The sequence below is a fragment of the Bos javanicus genome, chromosome 10 (genome assembly GCF_032452875.1).
Source record: "Bos javanicus breed banteng chromosome 10, ARS-OSU_banteng_1.0, whole genome shotgun sequence".
In the NCBI taxonomy this organism is placed as follows: domain Eukaryota; kingdom Metazoa; phylum Chordata; class Mammalia; order Artiodactyla; family Bovidae; genus Bos; species Bos javanicus.
In genome coordinates, this window is record NC_083877.1 from 36424576 (window position 1) to 36444704 (window position 20129).

At 37.8% G+C, this 20129-nt stretch overlaps 2 protein-coding genes across 3 annotated transcripts in view; one reads left to right on the forward strand and one right to left on the reverse strand.

Annotated features, from left to right (window-relative positions):
* Positions 1-4202: 4202 nt before the first annotated feature.
* On the reverse strand, positions 4203-17629 carry OIP5 (Opa interacting protein 5). Its single transcript, XM_061430821.1, has 5 exons — positions 17209-17629; positions 16912-16978; positions 14426-14548; positions 12147-12228; positions 4203-9614 (listed from the first exon to the last, which is right to left on the reverse strand). The coding sequence occupies exons 1-5, from the start codon at positions 17528-17530 to the stop codon at positions 9519-9521; spliced, it is 690 nt and encodes a 229-aa protein (XP_061286805.1). The 5' UTR covers positions 17531-17629; the 3' UTR covers positions 4203-9518.
* Positions 17630-17818: 189 nt separating this feature from the next.
* Positions 17819-20129, forward strand: part of NUSAP1 (nucleolar and spindle associated protein 1) — a 30339-nt gene continuing 28028 nt past the window's right edge. For both annotated transcript variants that reach the window (XM_061430817.1, XM_061430818.1), the window contains exon 1: positions 17819-18002. In XM_061430817.1, the coding sequence (XP_061286801.1) occupies positions 17910-18002 (93 nt within the window). In that variant the 5' untranslated portion in view covers positions 17819-17909. The remainder of the gene's footprint in view (positions 18003-20129) is intronic.

Sequence of the window (20129 nt, forward strand, 5' to 3'; positions counted from 1 at the left end):
TTTAAAGCTGCTTTGATGAAATTAAGATCAAATCATCTTAGATCATCTCTGTGATATAGGGAATGTTTGCCCAGGGCCATACGTGCTATGCTGCTGAAATTTTGGGAAAGATTTATCAGAATTTGAGAGTGATAGAAACAGCCAAAAGTGGAAAATAATTGAGCATTCTTAATCATTAGTTAATGGTCAGCTAGTTTGCATGGACATAAAACATTTTGGCAAAATAATTACATAATATAGATAAAATATAATTTCCTTTAATTGTGAGCAATTACTCAGTGTAAAGCATAGTCAAAGTAGCTTGGATAAAGGTAACTTAAATTTTTCTCTTAGTAACTTCTCAGCCATTTCCTGATGTTTTCTCAGTATTTTGGAATTGTCAAAAAACAGTGTAGGAATGCTTTAGGAATGGAACCTGCCTATATGAGTCCCGTTGGTACATTGAAAATATCAACATTTGTTTGTTAAACCCATCTTCCCCCCTTTTTTCGTCAAGAATCATTTGGCAGGGTATAGAAGAGACGTGTACCAGCAGCACCAGTGAAACTGTCTTTCCCGCTTGTTTAAATACGTGTGTGTGTATCAGACTCATCTTCTCAAGTTGCTTTACATATTTTCATTTCACAGCTAAGAGACCACTGCTTAATGCTTTCTTTCAAATTGTTTCTGCATCTTGCATGATTTTCATCAGATGGCATTTAACAAAATGGGTATATTCCAGTTGTACTTGCCCATTGTTTACTCCTACATTGTTTTCCCTGATGTATTTTGTTCCACTTCATGATGGCAAAAGTTGTAATTTTAGGCAGGACTATGCCTCGGTCTGTAGCTGTGCCTACTTCCTTTACTTTGTTCATCCATGTTAGCTGGCATTTTTTCTTTTAAAAAGTTGAACAAAAACGGGATATGTGCAATAGAAATATATATATGTATATTTTTTTTTCTAAATACTTGTGGACAAATGTTACAAGTTGTTTAAGAACAACAAAATCACCAATGTCTTCCATTTTGAGATGTGTATAGTTTTGTAAGCATTAGTGCTTGGTAGCATATTGTAGTGCCATGTTAGGGGTTAGTGCATGAGCCTAGTAATACTTTAAACTTCAGGATGAATTACAGAAAATAATAGTGTAAAAAGATTGGGAAACCTAGACCTTTTTTTTTCCATAAATATTTGAATCTGTGATATTCTCCCTGGGGAAAAAGAGATTAAAGCCAAAAGTACTCATTTAGGAATAGAAATGTGGGGTCACAACATGAGATACTGTCTTTGAGGATATTTAAGCTTTCCATGAGGTAGCTGGAAAGCAGTTGCCTTTGTGTCTTTATGAAACCTTACATCAAAATGAGGCCCTATTTCATGATTCGGCTTTGCTCTCTTAAGTTTGAAGTGAGATTGTTCTTACACTGTTTTCGCATTGTATGTCTGGTAGGTTTATTGTTTTCCCACTCCTTTTGCATCAGATTATTTTATATTGCATGTTACCAAGATTCTGTGTTTATTGCTCAAGTGACTTTTTCTAATCTGCAGGCCATTTATGCTTCCATCTACAGTATGCTACATGTTAACAGAACAACACTGATCAGTAGTTCAGAGTGTCCTAGATGAATTTCTCATGGGTTTTTCCTGTTTCTAAATCTGCTGAATTGTGTATTGATGGGATTCCAGACCTTTTCATGAGAATTGGAAATGTAGCTAAATGGAGCCTACCTAGGCTAGAGAATTAATATTCTCTGCTTGGTTATAGTAATTGCCTCAGACAGCTTTCACTTTTTTTGCTTTCCTTGTAGAAATAAAAGTTTTGTTTTGTTCTGAAAGCATAGCTTTCTGTAGAAAAGAAATTCCTATCTCTAAAAGTTCTCTTGAGAACTTGGAAATGGCAGTTTTCTGGGGTGATTTAATGTGGTATGACACGTGCAGAAGCAGGCTTAAACAAATCGACTCCTGGGCAGCAGATCTCCAGGGACCCAGGTTTAGGTTCTTAGATTGTATTTAAAGTGGTTGTACTCTTGGTTCAAGTAGTTTAGTGCCTGGGAGAATCCACTTCTGAAAAGCATTTAAACGTTTTTAAAAATACCTCTGAAAAGGTAATGAATGCAAAACAACAGAGTATATAGGAAAGGATATTTCCTGTTGCAAAAAAAAAAAAAAGCCATAAAACAAGCTCATAATTTTCAAGAGGTAGAATTTCAGTAGCAATAACAGTTTTGCACGTATAATAAGTTGCATTAGCAAGGCTGTACAATAGACTACTACTTGAATTTGAGACTCTGTGATCAACAGAATTCCATGAAAGGAAAAAGATGTTTTGGATAAAGAGTGTATAAAGGTACTTAAAAAAACTATGAATGTGCATGAATATATCATGTGAGAAATAGCAACTTTTGTGTTAAGTCAAAGTTTAAATACTTGGTTGCTAGAGCAGAGGTTCTTTAGAGCCTCATTAAATTAACCTTATCTGATGCTTAACCTGGAAACATACTCCTGCTGATGTATCCCCACTGAAGCTCATCGTGTGGGGATTTTGCTCATGACGTTTCTTTAGCAACAGGCCATTTATAAAATGGTGTACATTTTGCTTTGTCACCTCATCTTTCTCCATTAGTTTCCTGGGTACATTTTTTAAAGAGAGAAAAGTTTGTTGTGTGTATATATTTATGGTTTAAAAAACAAACCAAGAGCTTGGATAACTGGCTTTTCCACATGTCTATTAGTATAGGGGAGTTAGGATTTAAAGGTGTTAAGCAAAAGGACTGAAAGAAATGGCCAAAGACAGTACATCATCTAATGTAGATGTGCTAAGGCCTGTGGTCTATGACAGCTTATTTTAACAGGAACCCAGCAAACTAGTTTCTTGATCTGAAGAATAACACAGCTCTCACATCTGGATGTAATGGTGGAACAAGGGCGACTGCTTTTACCTCATGTTCATCTTGGCCATTTAGTACCTTGAAGATTCCCAAAGTGTGTGTTCCCTTGTTTCCCAGGGGGAAAAGCTGAAAGAGAAATAGAGTGGATCTAAGAAAATAGTGCCTCTTGAGTACTAAATTCTTAAATGGCAACTCCAAAGGATAGAGAAAGGCTATATTAAATGATTATAGCTCCTCTTTGTATGTCCTATGCCTTCAGTTGGTGTCAGAGGCATTGGAATAACCAAGCAATATTCAGACATCTGCACGATCATGAGGACACCACTGCATATTACAGTGATGTCAACAGTTTAGTTACTTAGAACAATTAAAGATTACCCTCAACAGCCACATTAATAGTTATAAATGCTCAAATGTGCTCTTAAGTTTTTGTGGTCTCAAAGTATGGTTGATTATTTTTCAATATTGTGACCCCATGTTTACTCTTTATGTACCTGTGATATGCAAAATATAAAGAGACCCTTGGCCTCCAGGAGTTTACATTCTCATGGTGCTGCTGGTACAAGCAAATTGCTTCTAGTTCATTCAGAACATTGCTTGGCTGTTAATTATACCATGTTTGGAAGGATTCCTTGGCCAACAGTTTTCAAAAGCAGAGGGCTATGCTAAACTTCAGGGCATTGATTTTTGAGTTTACATTGTATTAGCTCTGCTGTTCATAAACTCCTTTTCCCCAGGGAGCTGTGCAGGTATGCTCATTAACGTGAATCAGAAACCATTCTGCCTAAGAGCATTTTCATCGTCTATACCACCTATGTATGCTCTTCTATGCCATCACTGTCAGTAAATGGCCAAGAAAACTTAACTGCTCCAAGAGGACATCTGTCAGTACTCTTTTCCCAAATTTTTACATTATTCTCTACCCGAAAGGACCAGAATTTGCAATTAAGCCTTTTATAACTGAATAGTGGTCCTAATTTTAACCTTTTTGTGTGTGACTTTTGTACCTCTATTCTGAAGCAGCATTGTGATAGATGTGGAGCAGCTGCCTGCATTTCTAAGCAATCACTTTATTAACCTGTATTTACAGTGGAAACTGCATGTATCCTTGTAATTTCCCCTAATTCCTCTTAGTCAAAGAGTTTACTCTGCATGTTTATTAAAACTGGGTCTGGATGAAAGTATGAGCAATAGTGGCAGGCCCATAACTCTTAAGAGTATAATATTCCTAATGCATAGTTGAAAATGTACAGTGTTAATGTGGTTACTAGTAATTATATATATCCATTTATTAGTAATGAAGCAATAGAGACTTAAACCACTATCTTGAATTTATTGTTTGGGTCATTAGTTTTCATTTTCTAAGTAAAGACTCTTTCTTCCATTGAAAATGGGAGCTAGAACAGGGGCAACCACAAGACATTCAGACTGTCAAGAATAGAGCATAACAGTGCTCACCCTCTAACCTCTTGCCTGGTTCCATTAGTCCCTAAGCATGTTTAAAAACAAAAAGCACAAACTAAGCATGTTGAGTAAAAAGCTGCTGTGGCTCTAATCAAGTGCAGAGTTTCAGAAAGGGTATGGAGTGCCAGTGTGGAAGATGTAACCAGGAATGGGATTTGTCTGATAAAGTTTATGTGGCTTAAGTTTGGATCTCTTTTAAGACTAGAATCTTGAAAGTGAATATAGAGACAATAATGCACGTATTTCAGATGTTGCAGGATTTTCAGGTAACTGGGCAGCTCTTTGGATGGTACTGCTATTAACCAGCCGTAAGAGTTCCTTCCAGCAAAAGAGCCCTTTACATTTTATGGAAATAGTCCTTAAAATACACACACATCTATGGTTTGGTTTCTCTGTTGTTCGTGTATTCAAATTTTCAAAGAAAAGTTTTATAGCCAGAGTTTTATCCTTAATGTTTTGGTTAGACTTCATAATTTGTTGCTTAAAGTTTTTTATGACAGGTAAAAAGAGCAGCTTTTCCGATTTTGAAGAAAAACCTTGTCATTTATTTTCTTGATGTAGAAAATAGACCAGTTTATTGTGATAGCTTACAATTTTTTGAGATGATTTCTGATTTTGAAATAATCCATGTAAGAACATGTGATAATGACAAATGTACAAATGGGATTCATTGTATCTGAAAGAGGCCTAAGTAGAAGAGAATTCAGGATTAGACTGGTTTTCACTAGGCACCATCCAGTTTCACATTCTGTGATTGAAAAATATTTTTTCCAAAATTATTTCAACCTGATTTTAATCTTTGCTGTGGGATTTGATTCCAAATACCTTTGGATAACTTTCCAGTAGTTAAAAATTGAATTACTAATAGTCATTTCACTCAGTTCAGGAAGTGAAATGTCATATCCTATATGTATATCCCGTATGTAAAGTTTCTCTTTGGTACTTAACAATAACATGTCTGCCAAACAAACCAGTAAAGATTGAAGAATGTAAAGAAAGTAAAGATTGGAATGGGTAATTGTAATAATGCAGTAAATTATGGAGATTGAAGAAGGAGCCTCTTCACGGAGTTTCTCTAATCTCTGTCTCCATTATTCCACTAGGGCATATTAAAATGTTAATATTAGAAATCCAAACATCACAGATTTCTCCAGGAACTCATACTTCTAAACCTTTAAGTCAGAATAGATATGTTAAGGTTAGAATTTTCAGATTTTGTCTCCTTTGGTGATGGTATGCCACACTATAGATTAAAATGTTTTTCTCCCAGGGATAAGTATTCTGGCAATAATATCATCAGTCCTTAAGCAACAGTAATGTTTTCACCCTTACCTTAAAACCACCTATCACTGGTAATTTTAAAAGATTCATATTAGAATAACCTTCACATAGACTTACTTCACTAGCTTGTTTTTACTGCTCAGCATCTTCTCCCTCCCATGGTATATAAGATAATGCTAAAAGACTTTAATTGACTGTTTGGAGTTTTACAAAAGGCCGCTTGCTTTCTAATCTATGCATCTTTGGGACTGTAGATGAAATTTTATTCTTTGCTGTAAAAAGGAACTGCTGTAAGAGTTAGAAACTCTGCACCTGTGTACATATATATTTTGGCAATAAAGCAGCATGGGCTGAGAACACACTGAAATTTTACTGTGGTATTATTTGGAATGGGTAATTTTAATAATGCAGTAAATTATGGAGATTGAAGAAGGAGCCTCTTCACAGATGTGTGCTGAGGTAGGCTCCAGATGTCAAACAAAGGACCTGGGTTTCTTGATAACAAGTTGTAGCAGTTTCTGGTGTAGTTCAAGGAAAAAACAGGTAACCATAAGAATAAAGAGGCACCACATTTAAAGTATGCCCTTATGCCATCCCCATTTTTAACCTAAATTTAGGACCAACTTTATGCTAGGTCTAGGAGCAAATGTTTAGTTTCTGGTAAGGAAATAAGTGAGCTAAGTTCAGTAATGATAAAATTATTGCAGATAATCCATTCTATCTGAAATATATAAAACATTGAAGATGCTTTTATTATAAAACATTTAAGATGCTTTTATATTTAACTTTAAAAAGTTAGTAACTAAAGAGGAAGGTTCAGGGGAAAGGAGTTATTTCAAATTTAAGAAAGTAGATGTTACAAGCTTCCTTGAGATTTGGCTGTTAACAAAGAACAAGCTATGTGGTTTTTGTGATGTGACAACTAATGTAATAGTTCCTTCCTTTGATTTCTGAGACTCCATATAACACAGTGATACATTCTACTCCCACGTCCTGTGCTAGGTGGTGGAATTAACAAAAACTGAGATGGTTTATGCCATTAGTTGAGGAGCTTGAAAGTGTACAACTTGGAAACCTTCAATATGCAATTTTTTTGTTCTTATAAGTACATGGATTTTTTTTTGAGGGGGGGGGAGCATGCACCACATGGCATGCGGGATCTTAGTTTCCCAACCAGGGGTTGAACCCATGTCCCCCACAGTGGAAGCACAGAGTCATAACCACTGGACCGCCAGGGAAGTCTTAAGTACATGGAATTTTGAAAATACTTTTATTCAACATATATACAATGCTAAATGATATCTTTACAGTCTATTAATATCAGCCAGTCGTTGATGTTAGACTTCCAGAGGAGCTCTTATACCACTAAGGCTTGTTTAAAAGTCAGTCATTTGTGAGTATCAATAACAACATTTATAAAAGGCATATACCAAAATTGGAAATGAACATGCCCTTTGACTCTGTTCCACTTTAGGAATCACTCCTACAGAAATACCTGGACAGATATGCAAAGACATGTACGAGGGTCCAGTATAGGAATGGTTAAATTCTGATGCATTCATATGACTGAATCATACGTAAGTGTTAAGTAATTGGTGAGGCCTGGTATAGAAAGCTGTGACATGTGCTATACAAGAAGCAGATTGCAGAATAATGTGAAAAATATTACTGCCTATTATGTCTGTCCACATGAATTAAAGTTATAATAATTAGCATTTATTAAGCATTTACTATTAAGGACTACTCAATTACATGAGATGTATTCAGTAACTTATTTAATCCTCACCGTAGCCCTAGTTAGCTTTTAACCCCTATTTTAAAAGAAGAGTTTAATTCTTCAAGTTAATGGCTAATAAGTACCCAAGCCACAATTTGAATCCAAATCATTTGGCTCCCAGATTGCTCTACTGTGCCTCTCAGAAATATAAGGGAGAATGTACTTTACCCTTTACTTTGACACACGTCTACTATATCTGACTTTGATTCTAGAGTAAACGTGATTTGTATTTGGGAAAAAAATTTAAAGTCAGCCATCTTAATTAGATGTCAAGTCTAAGCATTTAATTTTCCATTGAAAGTTTACCAAAACAGCAAATCCAAAGTTAAAATAGCTACATAAGACAAGCTTAATTTAGATAAAATATGTTGAGGTAGACATACCATACACAGTAGAAACCCCAGGATGATTCAGTAGAGACTATTATTGGGTCTCATTCTTCAGGAATAGAGCTTTTCTGGTACCGTTTGTTGCCAGAGGCTTCCTCCTTACTTAACCAAATTTTGCAAACTGTAAAGCATAAAGCAAGTCGGAATTTTCTTTCTCAAATATTTTTAAAGGAAAATATCCTTTATGCAGTCAAAAAGGGAAAGAACTTGCTATTAAATCTACTAGCCACGTCTGAACCATGTTACCTGTGCACACCACCCCTTGGCTGTATCATCTGACTACTAGTGCCAGCCCCTCTAGGTCTGCTTGCCTCCCTCTCACCCGTTCTTCATAGGACAACCACAATGAAATTCTGAAAAAGAAAATTTGATCCTGTCATAGGCTTCCTCCTTTAAAATTCTTCCAAGAGCTTTTCATTGTTGTTGGGATAAAAACAAATATCCTTCAGGAGGCCAATACAGCTTTGCAGCCTCTGGTTTCTGGACACTATTACAACTCCTACATGCCTGCTGAGGGGCCTCACAGGGCCCTCATATAAGCCGTTCCCTCTATCAGCTTATTAACTCCAATCTTTCAGACCACTGCTGAAACACTTCAACAGAAAGACCTTCCCTGACCCCCAAACCAGGTCAGGTACCTGCTATGTGTGTTTATTTCTCTATGTCCCTTTTCTTCAAAACCCTTACTACAGCTGTAATTTTAAATGCCTTCATGTGGTTATTTGAATGTCCATCTCTAACTAGATTATAAGCTCCGAAGATACAGAATAGCGGTTTTTGCTTATTTCTAGCAGTTAGCGTAATATTTTATAGCTATTTATTAAGTGAATAATATGATAAGCTATTGAACCACAGTGCTACATAAAGCAAAGTAATGAGAAAATAGCATTTGGTGAATATTTGGTGTTTTTACCATTCCTTTTATTATTTTCCTGTTATTACTATTCCTTTTCAGTTATAAACTGAAAAGATAAAGATAAATATATATTATGGAGTTAACTTGTTGAACATTACCTACGGAATATGTATGTACCTGTATTTCATGTAAGAAAAAAATGATTTCTCAGTATTCATATGACAATTGCTCTATGTAATGTTAATTAACAGAAGTACAACTCTTATTTTCAGGCCACTCAGGAATCTTTAGATCAGAGGATTCATGGGACATTGGCTCTTAATTCTTAAATTTGCCATCAGAATGTTTTCAAAAATAAGTATTATGAAATTGATAAGAAGTCAAAATAAGACAAATAGCTATGAAACCTGGACAGAAGTCTCCTGTTTGTCATCTTCTAGAAACAGCTTTGGAGAAGGCAATGGCACCCCACTCCAGTACTTTTGCCTGGAAAATCCCATGGATCGAAGAGCCTGGTAGGCTGCAGTCCATGGGGTCGCTGAGGGTCGGATTCGACTGAGCAACTTCACTTTCACTTTTCACTTTCATGCATTGGAGGAAATGGCAACCCACTCCAGTGTTCTTGCCTGGAGAATCCCAGGGACTGGGGAGCCTGGTGGGCTTCCGTCTATGGGGTCGCACAGAGTCAGACGCGACTGAAGTGACTTAGCAGTAGCAGAAACAGCTTCACAAATCACTTGGAAAATCAGTCTAGAGGTAAACATAATAAACCACATTTCCTATCCATTCTTGAAGTTGATGTTTCTTGAGAAATGATCAAACAGCACCTGTTGAAGACAGCAATAAGGCCTGCCTCTGATACTCAACCTCTGATTCTGAATTAGTTTGTTAGCTTGGACTGGTCAGGAGGCATTTCCTTCAGAATTTTCATGAGTGAATTTAAGCGAGTATGTGTTAACATTATCTTCTCTTTCAGCTGGGAAGAGAAATATAGATATCAGGTCATCTTAAATTTAACTTTCAATCTGATTCTAGAAGCCACTTGAGATTAAAACTAGTGATTGGGATCTGGTAATACTACAACACATTTCATAAGTACATTTGTTCTATTATGAAACAACTTTATACAACAAACCTAGAGCACAGTAAGGTGACAGATAACAAAGTTTCCTATGAAAAAAGACCAGTCACTGATGCTGAGTATTGCTACTTCTGGTCTCCTTCCTTCCTAGCCCTTATCACCAGGTTAGTGTTAACTCCGAAACTTGGGAAGACAAGAATAAAGTGCAATCAGAAAGCTTGTGGCGACAGAAGCATTAAGCAGTCTTTCCCTCTTTTCCAGCAGCAAGAATTTTTTAAATTCTTGTTCACAGTAACATATGTCTGTCTTTAATTGCTAATGGCCTTCAAAGGTAGCTCTGGTTGTCAGGTTTAGCACAGATGTTTCTGGTAGATGGTTTTCAGTCGGTTTTTTTTTTTTTTTTCCAGCTTAGAATAGCCATATCTAAAACCAAACTCAGTGGTGTTACTCAGCTGTATGAAGTTATCATGGATAAGTCTTAGTAAAAAAAAAAAGAAAATCCAATTTATTTCTGACATAGCACAAATCTACTTTTTAAGATTCAAGAATATTCAAAATACATCGGGAAGTTTTGCTTAAGCAGATCACTGTAGAGTCCATTAATCTTATTTGGGTGCCCCTGGACATAATGAATCATTTTTGTTACTTTCAAGTTTGCTTTTTTTTCAGTCTTTAGTGTTCAACATTTTTGCTGTGTATTGGGTATAGTTCTCTCTGCATTTATCTTACCTGATAAATGAGGTTTATCAAGGTCTTTAGACATGTAAATTGTTTTTCATCAAATTCAGGAAGTTTTTAACCATTATTTCCTTCAACATTTTTTCTTTTTCCTCTCCCTTTTGTATTCCCATTACCGAAGCATATTTAGGCATGCTTTATGGTATCCAACTAAGCTAGTTTATTTTCCTTCATTCTTTTTTCTCTTCTTCAGATTGCAAATCTCATCAATCTGTTTCAAGTTTGCTGATTCTCCAGTCAACTCAAATGTGTTGTTGAGCCACTCTACTGAAATTTTCATTTCAGTTATTTATTGCACTTTACAATTCCAGGATTTCCATTTAGGTTTTCTTTTTTTTTCCTCTCTCTCTCTTTCTTTAGGAACATCCTCTATTTAATGAGACACTCATCAGACCTTCCTTTACTTGGCAGAACTTGCAGACTACAAATGCCTGTTCTTGCCTAGAATAGAGCTTCTAATGAGAAATGCTGATAGCTAGCAGAAAAGGATCCCCATGTTCTTGGCTGTATCTGCCCAGATGAAGTCTCCCTCCCTCTGAGCTGGAGGTGCAGGGGAGGGAGGGAGGGAGCAGGTTGTGGCTCGAACACCACAGGCTTTCACTGCTCTTACCAAGGTTTCATAGACTTTCTTGAATATCTCTTCATTTGCTTTATTCCTTGAAGAAAATTTCCACAGACTTAAGGTAGCTATTTTCTTTGTCATTTGCTTTAATTATGGCAGTTTTGTTGAGGAGGGGGTCCATGGAGTTACTCAGGCCATTTCAGAAGTTCTTTCCCATACAAATTATTTCTAATCACAGTATTTACTGATCCTGCTCACCAACTTAGTTGCTCAGAACAAGGTTTGGCAAACTATGGACTGTGGGGTAACCTGCTGCCCATCTGTTTTAATAAAGTTTTATTCCAAGAAAACTATATCCATATTTTATATATTTTCTATGGCTGCTTTTGCACTACAACAGCAGAATTGAAAAGTAGAGACTTCATGGTTGAGCTTAAGATATTTGTCATCTGCTCTTTTACAGAAAAAGTTTGCCAATTCCTGGCTTAGAACATGGTTTCATAAGCTTAATTTAACCATGCAAAAAAGAAAAAACAAAACACTGTTGTCCTATCCCAGAAAGTACATAAGACTCTGAAAAATAAATGCCCTGGTTACTAAATGTATAATTATCAAGGAATAAACTATTAACAGGGCTAAAAACAAAACCAACAGTAAATTCTAAGGTTGTTCTTCTGAAGGTAGTAAAGTAATAGCCAAATTTCTATTTAGAATGAGTCAGCAAGCTACCAAAACAAACCTGCTTGCTTCAACTCAAAACCATCAAACACTAGTAAAACCCATTTAAATAAGAATCCTTAATAACAGTTCTCAACACTCTTTCCTCCGAGATTTCTAAGCATAAGGTGGTTGCAAAGAGGTCAGATTTATGAACGATGACAGTCCATACCCAGCACAGAAAGGAAGAATAGGAATGTGGAGCTCAGCAGCTCTCCACCTCCTCCTGAACCAAACCTGACAATATGGCTTCACTATTTTGCTTTGTATCACAGATTCAATACAGAATGCCAAACCAAGTATAAAGAATTATTAGTGTGTCCACCATTTCACTATCCCTAAATTCATGGGTACAGATTATCAGGAACTGTCTATATTAAAGAAAACACACAACCATGATGAAAATTTACCTCTGCAACCTTTTCTGGTAGAGGGATGATGTGGATATCCATCTCAGATGCATTTACTATGGCTTTTGTTTTTAAGAGGTAGCTAGATAGAGAGCATAAGGAGAAAACATTAGTACCATATCACAGTTAAGATCAAGGAAACAAACTTGGAATACCTGTCAAGCAAAGATTGCCTTCTTCCTGACACCCATTTCTAGATTCATAATGTATTTCGCAGGAGAAACATTCTCAATTACCAAGTTATCAGAGACACTATGCCTCATCTCACCCTTTTCCAGCCCGGAATCCACTAGTCAAAATTATCCCAGGACAAACTAAAGCCAGAAAACCAGGGTCACATGAATAACTGTAATGAGTGTAGGCCTCACACACCACCAGTAGACTGTGTAGCACAGTTAGAAGTAATCACATTGTGACAAATACTGTTGGTTGCCTACCCAACAGCCATTCCTCAAGGCTTTCTTGCTAACAGAACCCAGATTTTGTTTAGGGCAGCAGTGTGCCCAGTCCTAAGAGATGAATCATAACTGTTCTAGGCTAACTGTGAAAATCTTATTCCCTACTGTCACACAGTTGCTTTCCCAGCTTAAGGGACCTATTCCCTGCATTCCCACACTTTCCATATCCTTTTCCTTCCAGTTCTGGATGCTACTTATGGATGTGATGCTTAACACCTGCAGCATCCAAGAGAAAAAGGCCATGAGAACCAGTGATGCTAACCCACAGCTCTGTCGTGGCTGAGCTACTTGGATAATCCTCGAGTAGCCAACTGTCCCACCCTGTTCTTAAAGCCACTCTTAGGTTTTCTGTTACTAGCAACCAAATTCATTCCAATACCCACAGACATAGATGTATCACAGTCCCAGACTCGGGCTACTATACTTTTCTAATTTCTTTTTTTTTTAATTTTTATTATTTTTATATTATATTGGACTATAGCTGATTAACAATATTGTGTTGGTGTACAGCAAAGTGATTTAGTTATACATGTATCTAGTTTTCCTGATTTCCCCTTAATCAAGAAGAATGTATTGACCTTTGAGTCCAGTTCCTCATTTTTAAAGACTTAAGACATTACTTAAAATCAATAATGTTTTTCCAAATTTATATTAAAATTTTGTTACTAAAAGCTTACTTCCCTAAGCAAAAACTCAATTACAACTGTACTAAAGTAATTCCTTAAACTGTTTCTAAAAGATTTGAGGTTATTAATAGCACACATTTAGAGATACTTTTCCTCGTTATCTCTAAACCTAATTCTAAATAAATAAAAATTATTTAAGAATGAACTAGAAAATGAAACAAATCCCAATCCATCTCAAGACCATATTTCCTGTTAAAAATCTGCACTGAAGAACCTCATGATAAAGGGGTTTATCAAAGCACATTAAAAAGAGAAGAAGGAAACTTCTGTTTTATGAATGGAAAAACAGGCTTTGGAGTTAAGACATGGACTCAAATTTTAGCTCCTTCACATCTCTAAGCCCGTTTTCTTAAAAACACATTGAGGAAAGCATAGCACCTGGTTATCAATGGCTGTTTTTGTTTCTAATGATAAGACTTTGATGGATGTTTCAATTTGTTGAAATAACAGAAAAGCTTAACAAAAAGTAGAATTTATAATTAGAAATATCTAAAGTAATTCATAAGAAGGAACAACAAATAGGGAACTTTTTCTGACTTTATAAGGCCACATAATTATTTTTTACTTTTATCTGCTTCATTCTTTTTCTGCAGACAAAATTTCTCTGCATTTACACACACAACAAATAAAATATTTACCCCAAACCCAGAGCTTTCACTTCCCCACTGCAGCACCTGTACCATCTACAGATGACCAATGTCTTTATGCCTTTATTTCAAATTCTTAGGGTAAAAAAGCCTGACTGGCTTAGCATAGGTCAGGTCTGTTCCTGATCCCATCGCCCGGGAGTAGTATCACGTGGGATACAGACATGGCCACAAGGTCCCCACTGTGGGAGGCAAACAGAGGCTGGGCACAAGCTGGAAAAGTGTCTACCACAGCATTATTCTGCCTCACCTTCCAAAAGTTCCTGGAATGAAAGAATATCCTCACAGTACGATTATTAACACGCAGTATTATTATGAGACATTTACAATAGTCATGTATTATGAGACTATATTTTGGTCCCATTGCCATCTTTTTTTGTAAGAGCAGTATAGCACCTGGCTTTAGCATCTTCTCTAATACAAACATTCTGCCTTTTCTGGAAAATGTTTTAAAATTTATCTGCTGAAGAAAATCTAAGTCTACTTACCACACCATTTTGTCACTGGAAAGGCAGAAGTGGCCTCTCAAGGCAGCCAGGGCAGCATGGGTAGAATATAGGTGGAAACCAATGGGAATCTCACAGGAACTACAGAATAAAAGGTTGTAAGTGCTGGAGGAAAAAAAAACAGGATATGAGTAAGAAAGAAAATCAGGGAACAAATACAAAATAACATCTCTGCACTCATTCCTAAAAGCTAGAATATAATAGGAATGAGACTGAAGAAATGTCACTTTCAAGAAAGGTTAATTACAGCCTAGATTACTTTGTGAATTCTGGCTACAAAAGCAGTCATGGATACACAACTGTCACTTTGCTAAAGTAATTTATATCTGAAAAGCAGAAAAAGAGCTAACTAATCAGATTAACATTTAAACATATAAAACTACACATAACCATATAAATTAGCCACTATTAAGCCAATTTTCAGTTGAAGTAAAACAGTCAAGTTGACTAGGGCTTATTAAGCAATTTAATAGAATGCAAATCAGGATTTTTTTGCAGACGTAACAACAAAAAAAATTACCCAGACAAAATGAAAAAGAAAGAAATTATATGACCCTAGCAAGTCATCTACTTTATTTTTCTTTTATCCTCTAAAAGAAATGTGGTTTTAGTTCTATTTAAACCATTTGAGTAACTAATTTACCTTATTTGCTAGTATATTATACAAATCTAAATATTACAAAGAAATGTTTAAGAAAAAATTAACTGCCATGCATGTACTAAAAGCGATTTAGAGTGGTTTGATGAGGGAAAAATTATTTGTATAAACATAATATACTATGCAGTAAAACAGTACTAATGAAGTATAATAACTGCATGGCTAAAAATAAACAAAGTCATGTCAATGAACACTAAACAAGACCAAGGAACAAATGCACTAAACTTACTGGTAAATGAAGTCCCACACTACACACGCAATACTGTATTTTTTAGAACTCAAACCTTTGGCTCATGGGTCTCAGGCCTGTGGACTTGGACTAGAACTAAACCTTTGGCCTTCCTGTGTCTCCAGCTTGTCAACCATGGCTCTTGGGACTTCTCACCCTCCATAATCGAGTGAACCAATTACTGACAATAAATCTCTTCTTGCTGAGTCCCATGGCTCTCCTTATTTCAAAAACATACAAATACACCGAACTTTCTCTCCAGTGTTTTAAAAACCATCTAGATCTGTACTGTCTATAAGAATGCAAGCCACATAAGTAGTTTTATATCTTCTATTAGTCTTGCTTAAAAAAACAAAGAGGGTAAAAGTAACAAGTGAAATTAGTTTTAATATATTTTATGTGACTCAGTATTCAAAGACATTATTTCAACATGTAATCAAGAGAATTCCCTGAGGGTCCAGTGGTTAAGATTGGGCACTTTCACTGCCCTGGCCAGATTTGCTCCCTGGTCTGGGAATTCAGACCCCACAAGCTGCACAGTGTGGCCAAAAACAAACAAAAAAACAACATCAACAACAGCAAAACCCATGTAATCAATATTTTTAAATTATTCAATGTTTTGGACTAAGTTTTCAAAATCTTATGTGTATTTTGCACTCAGCATTTCAGTTCAGAATGGCCACTGTTTTAAGTGCTCAGTAGCCACCATCTGACAAGTGGCTACAGTACTGGACAGCATAGATCTAGCTAGATGTATTTCTCTCTAAGAAGATATTCAAAGAGCTTCTGCCTCAGGCCCCAAATGAACCAATTCCAAGCAGGCCGCCACTCCTTCCCAGTTTCCTTTGGGTGGGAATACACTCCTGGAAGGATGAGGAGTATCTTTCAGTTGGGTAAGAGGAGCTACAGAAGTCTTCCTGGTTACTGAGTACAGCAACTAAGAATTCCTAAACATACTCTATTTAAAACTAAAATTGGACCAAACAATGGTCAAAATGAATTGTCTTGCTGCTAAAATCAACTGAAAATTGAGCTCTGTACTGAATTCACTGAGTACTCTGTTGTCACTTCTAAATCACAGTACAGACACGAGGCAAAGTTCACCAGGCAGTATTCAAGGACCTAACTTTCAACCTGTGTTTTTCTCCAGGTTCCTAGGTTACAGCAGAATTAGTCCTACTGTAGTTTATCACAAATTCCAGGTTTAATGCAAGTGTATAAGTCCTAGTTATGTCAAAGGATTACAGTTTATAAAAAGTGATTCACTTGAAGATAATTTTCTTTTTTCCCCTCCTGGACATAATTTTCTTAAATTCACTTCACTTGCACAACCCACGAGGGAAATGTGGCCCTCAGATCTTAAAACCTTTACACAAATATCTTTTCCATTTCGTTAAAACATCAAGTTCGTACAAGACAATCAGGTAAACAGAGCATTCTTCAAGTACACTGTATAAACGAAACAGACTTTTCTCCTAGTGGAAGATAGGAAAAAACTTCTGGTCCAAGTCGGTTCCACGCTCTTCAGCCTCAATAAGTCAGGAAATAACTAGAGACAGTTCTGATATTTTCAGTACGTACCTGCCTTTGAGCGAACCTTCAATGCCAACTAGGAACGGAGCCTCCAAAACTACATTATTTGTGACTCCTAGAAGACAAACACAGGTCAGAGTGACTACCTGTGAGGCACTGAAAGGGAAAACCTCTCCCAGCCAGAAAGGCTCATCATGGTCACGAATATAATAAAAAGTTATTCGCGCCCCGCCCCCTCCCCGCCCCCACTCCTGGCAAATGAGTTAATTTCCTTCCATATTTTCATCCCGCTTTCCTCCCAGCCGGCTCTCAGTCACCCAGTGAGAAGGCGCCGCGCTCACTCACTGGAGAAGACCACGGCCCCGAGGGACCGCGACAGGTCCCAGGCGAGGTGCACAGAGTCAGCGAGCACGGCGTGGCACTGCGCGCACTGGAACACGGCGCATCTCTCGGGCTGCAGCCATTGCGGCAGCCGCGGGCGGGACGGCAGCTTCTCCAACCCCAGCCCTGCGGGGCCGACCGGCGAAGACCCTTTCACCACCTGCGTGTCCCACTCCATGGAAGTCGCAAAAGAAGGTTCATCAATCGCTTTCTTAGCCCCATCACAGAAGTCACCCTGTGGCTGCTTTGCAATTCCAGAGATATGCCTCCGCGGCCGAGCAGCCATTTTCCCGCAGTCGGCGCCACCGTTTCAAAGACTATTCAGGCCCCACCCCAAGTTCTTTTCCTGCGTCCTCATTGGACAACGTGAACCCGGGGCTCTGCCGCGCACTTTGTTGCCTGGATACGCCGTTTGGCGCCTAGGTTTTGGGGAGGTGTGAAGGAGATCGTGGGTCAGGTGGAAGGGAAGTCAGCCATCCTATTGGTCAGTACCGGAAGACCCGCGCCTTTAACGCATTTTTAACCAATGGAAGTGCAGCTTTCGTAATTCAAACTCTCTATAAATACCGGTTTGGTCAACGCTTAGAGTGGCGCCTGAGCGTTGAGCGGCGCTTTAGCGAGTTAGGTACCGGACCTCTGCGTCGTTGCCTGGATTGCAGTTCGCCATGATCGTTCCCTCCCTGGAGGAGCTGAACTCCTTCAAGTACAGTGACCTGCAGAACTTGGCCAAGAGTCTGGGCCTCCGGGCTAACCTCAGGGTACGGGGCCGGTGACGGGGGGATAGGATATGCGGCTTCTTTGAGACGCTGTGGGAGGGGACCGAGCGGTAATTTCGAGGGCTGAGGCTACTGTCCCGGCCCTGGGGCGGTAGATTTTGGTTCATCCAAGGGTCCAAGTAACTGCAAAACCGAGAGGGTGTCAAAGTTTTCACCTTTGTTGAGGCTGACTCTTACAGGAACTCACAAAGATGCCCGCCTCCAAAATTGTTAGCTTTGGTTTTATTGGGAGTTCTCTATTTATCAGTCCATCGGTTAGGAAACGCAGGCCCTTTAGAAAACTAAAGGAATGCTGCATCTAAACGCCAATTAATAGGCAGTCGCGAAAAACTCCAAACAGCTAACACTTTTATAAATGGCCTTTGCTTCTGGAAAACTCCAGACAGCTAACAGTTCTGTAAATTGTAAGAGGTCCCAAAATTTCCTGCTACTTGAATGGAGGACCTGGAAGAAAGGATGATTTTTAGGGAACCTCCCCCGTGGATAAGTTTAACTCAGCTCTGATTCAGTAGGATCGTTCGTCTATTGGTCATTGTTGTGGTAGTATTCTATTCAAAACCGATGAGGTCTTTGACTCTCATACTGGCAAACGTTTGGGGGAAAATGTTCAGTTCGGAATTGGATGTATATATTGTTCTGTATATTTAGTAGAGTTTCCCCATATAATATTAAAGTATACTCTGGAGATTTATTCTGCAAGCTGTAGTATTTAAACTGAGTGAATGTTAAGATCAGTCCTCACAGATATTTTAAGTGGTTAAATTAATTAAAATAATCAGTACCCAGGTACCAGTTGGGGCTGAAGGATAAAGAACTATCTCTGGAGATGTTTTTGAGCTATAGTATTAATATTTAATGGCCTCCCAATGCTTCATGAACAAAGTCTTTTAAGTCCCTTTCATTATTTTTTTGCAGTCTGGCTGGAGTCTTTTATCCAAGGCAGCAGCATCCAGACTGCTGCGTGAACACTTAGCACCTTTATCCGTCTTTCTGCCTTTGCTAATTCTGATCCTTTGGCTTCAGATCCCTTTCTCTGTCCTTTACCTGCATGAATAATTCCCAGTTACTCTTCACAGTCCAACTGAAATGTCATCACTGACCTGGCACCTTTTCTTTACCCCTCCTCTTCATTCCCTTGGCCACAGGTCCACCGCCCCAGTAATCCCAGGGACCCTCCACACCTTTAAGGCAGTGTAATTTCAAGTACTTTTTCTCTACTCTTGCAGGCTTCCACCATGCACTCTAGTTATTTGTATAGCTATGTTCTCTTCTCTACTGAATGTTAAGTGCCTTGAACAGAGATCTCATCTGTCCATCTTGGAAGTCTTTATAGCACTAAGTGCAGTACGTTTTATTTGGGATGTGTTGGACTGTTATTCAGAACTACGATTTACAATCACTTCTTGGCAGTGCTAGAGTAATGCACCAGAAGGTAGTTCTTTTGACAAAGTTATTATGGAGGTTTCCTACTTGAGTTTGGAGCTCTGGCTAATATTAAGGCCCCATAACTTTTTGGATCTCTGAAGAGCTATTTTAAGTTCAAAAGTGGGGACTTGGGTTCAATTTTTCTGAAAGTCTCACCTATGTTTTTCTCATAACCAACTGCAGCCAGTTTCTCCTTTTAAAATCTAACTTCCACACCATCAACAGTGGTCTTTTCTTTTTATAAATTTATTTTATTCAAGTATAGTTGATTTATAATGTGTTAATTTCTGCTGTACAGCAGATTGACTCAGTTATACGTGTATATATATATTCTTTTCCATTATAGTTTACCACAGGATATTGAATATACTTCCCTGTGCTATACAGTACCACCTTGTTGTATATACATTCTGTATATAATAGTGAGATACTACTCTTAATAGTAAGGGAAAAGAAAGGGACAGTTACTAAGATTTATTGTACAGCCACTGGTCCTTTTCTCACTATTACAAGCTTAGATTATAAAGACTTCTGCTCTTTCCACTTTATTGCAGCTCCCTTCCCTCACCTGGCAAACTCCACAACTGGGTAAACCCAGCTATACACTTAATCCTTGCTTGTACCAACCAGCTGACCCTGACTGGAGATCATCTAACTTTGTTCACTGTGCTTAATTTAAATGTG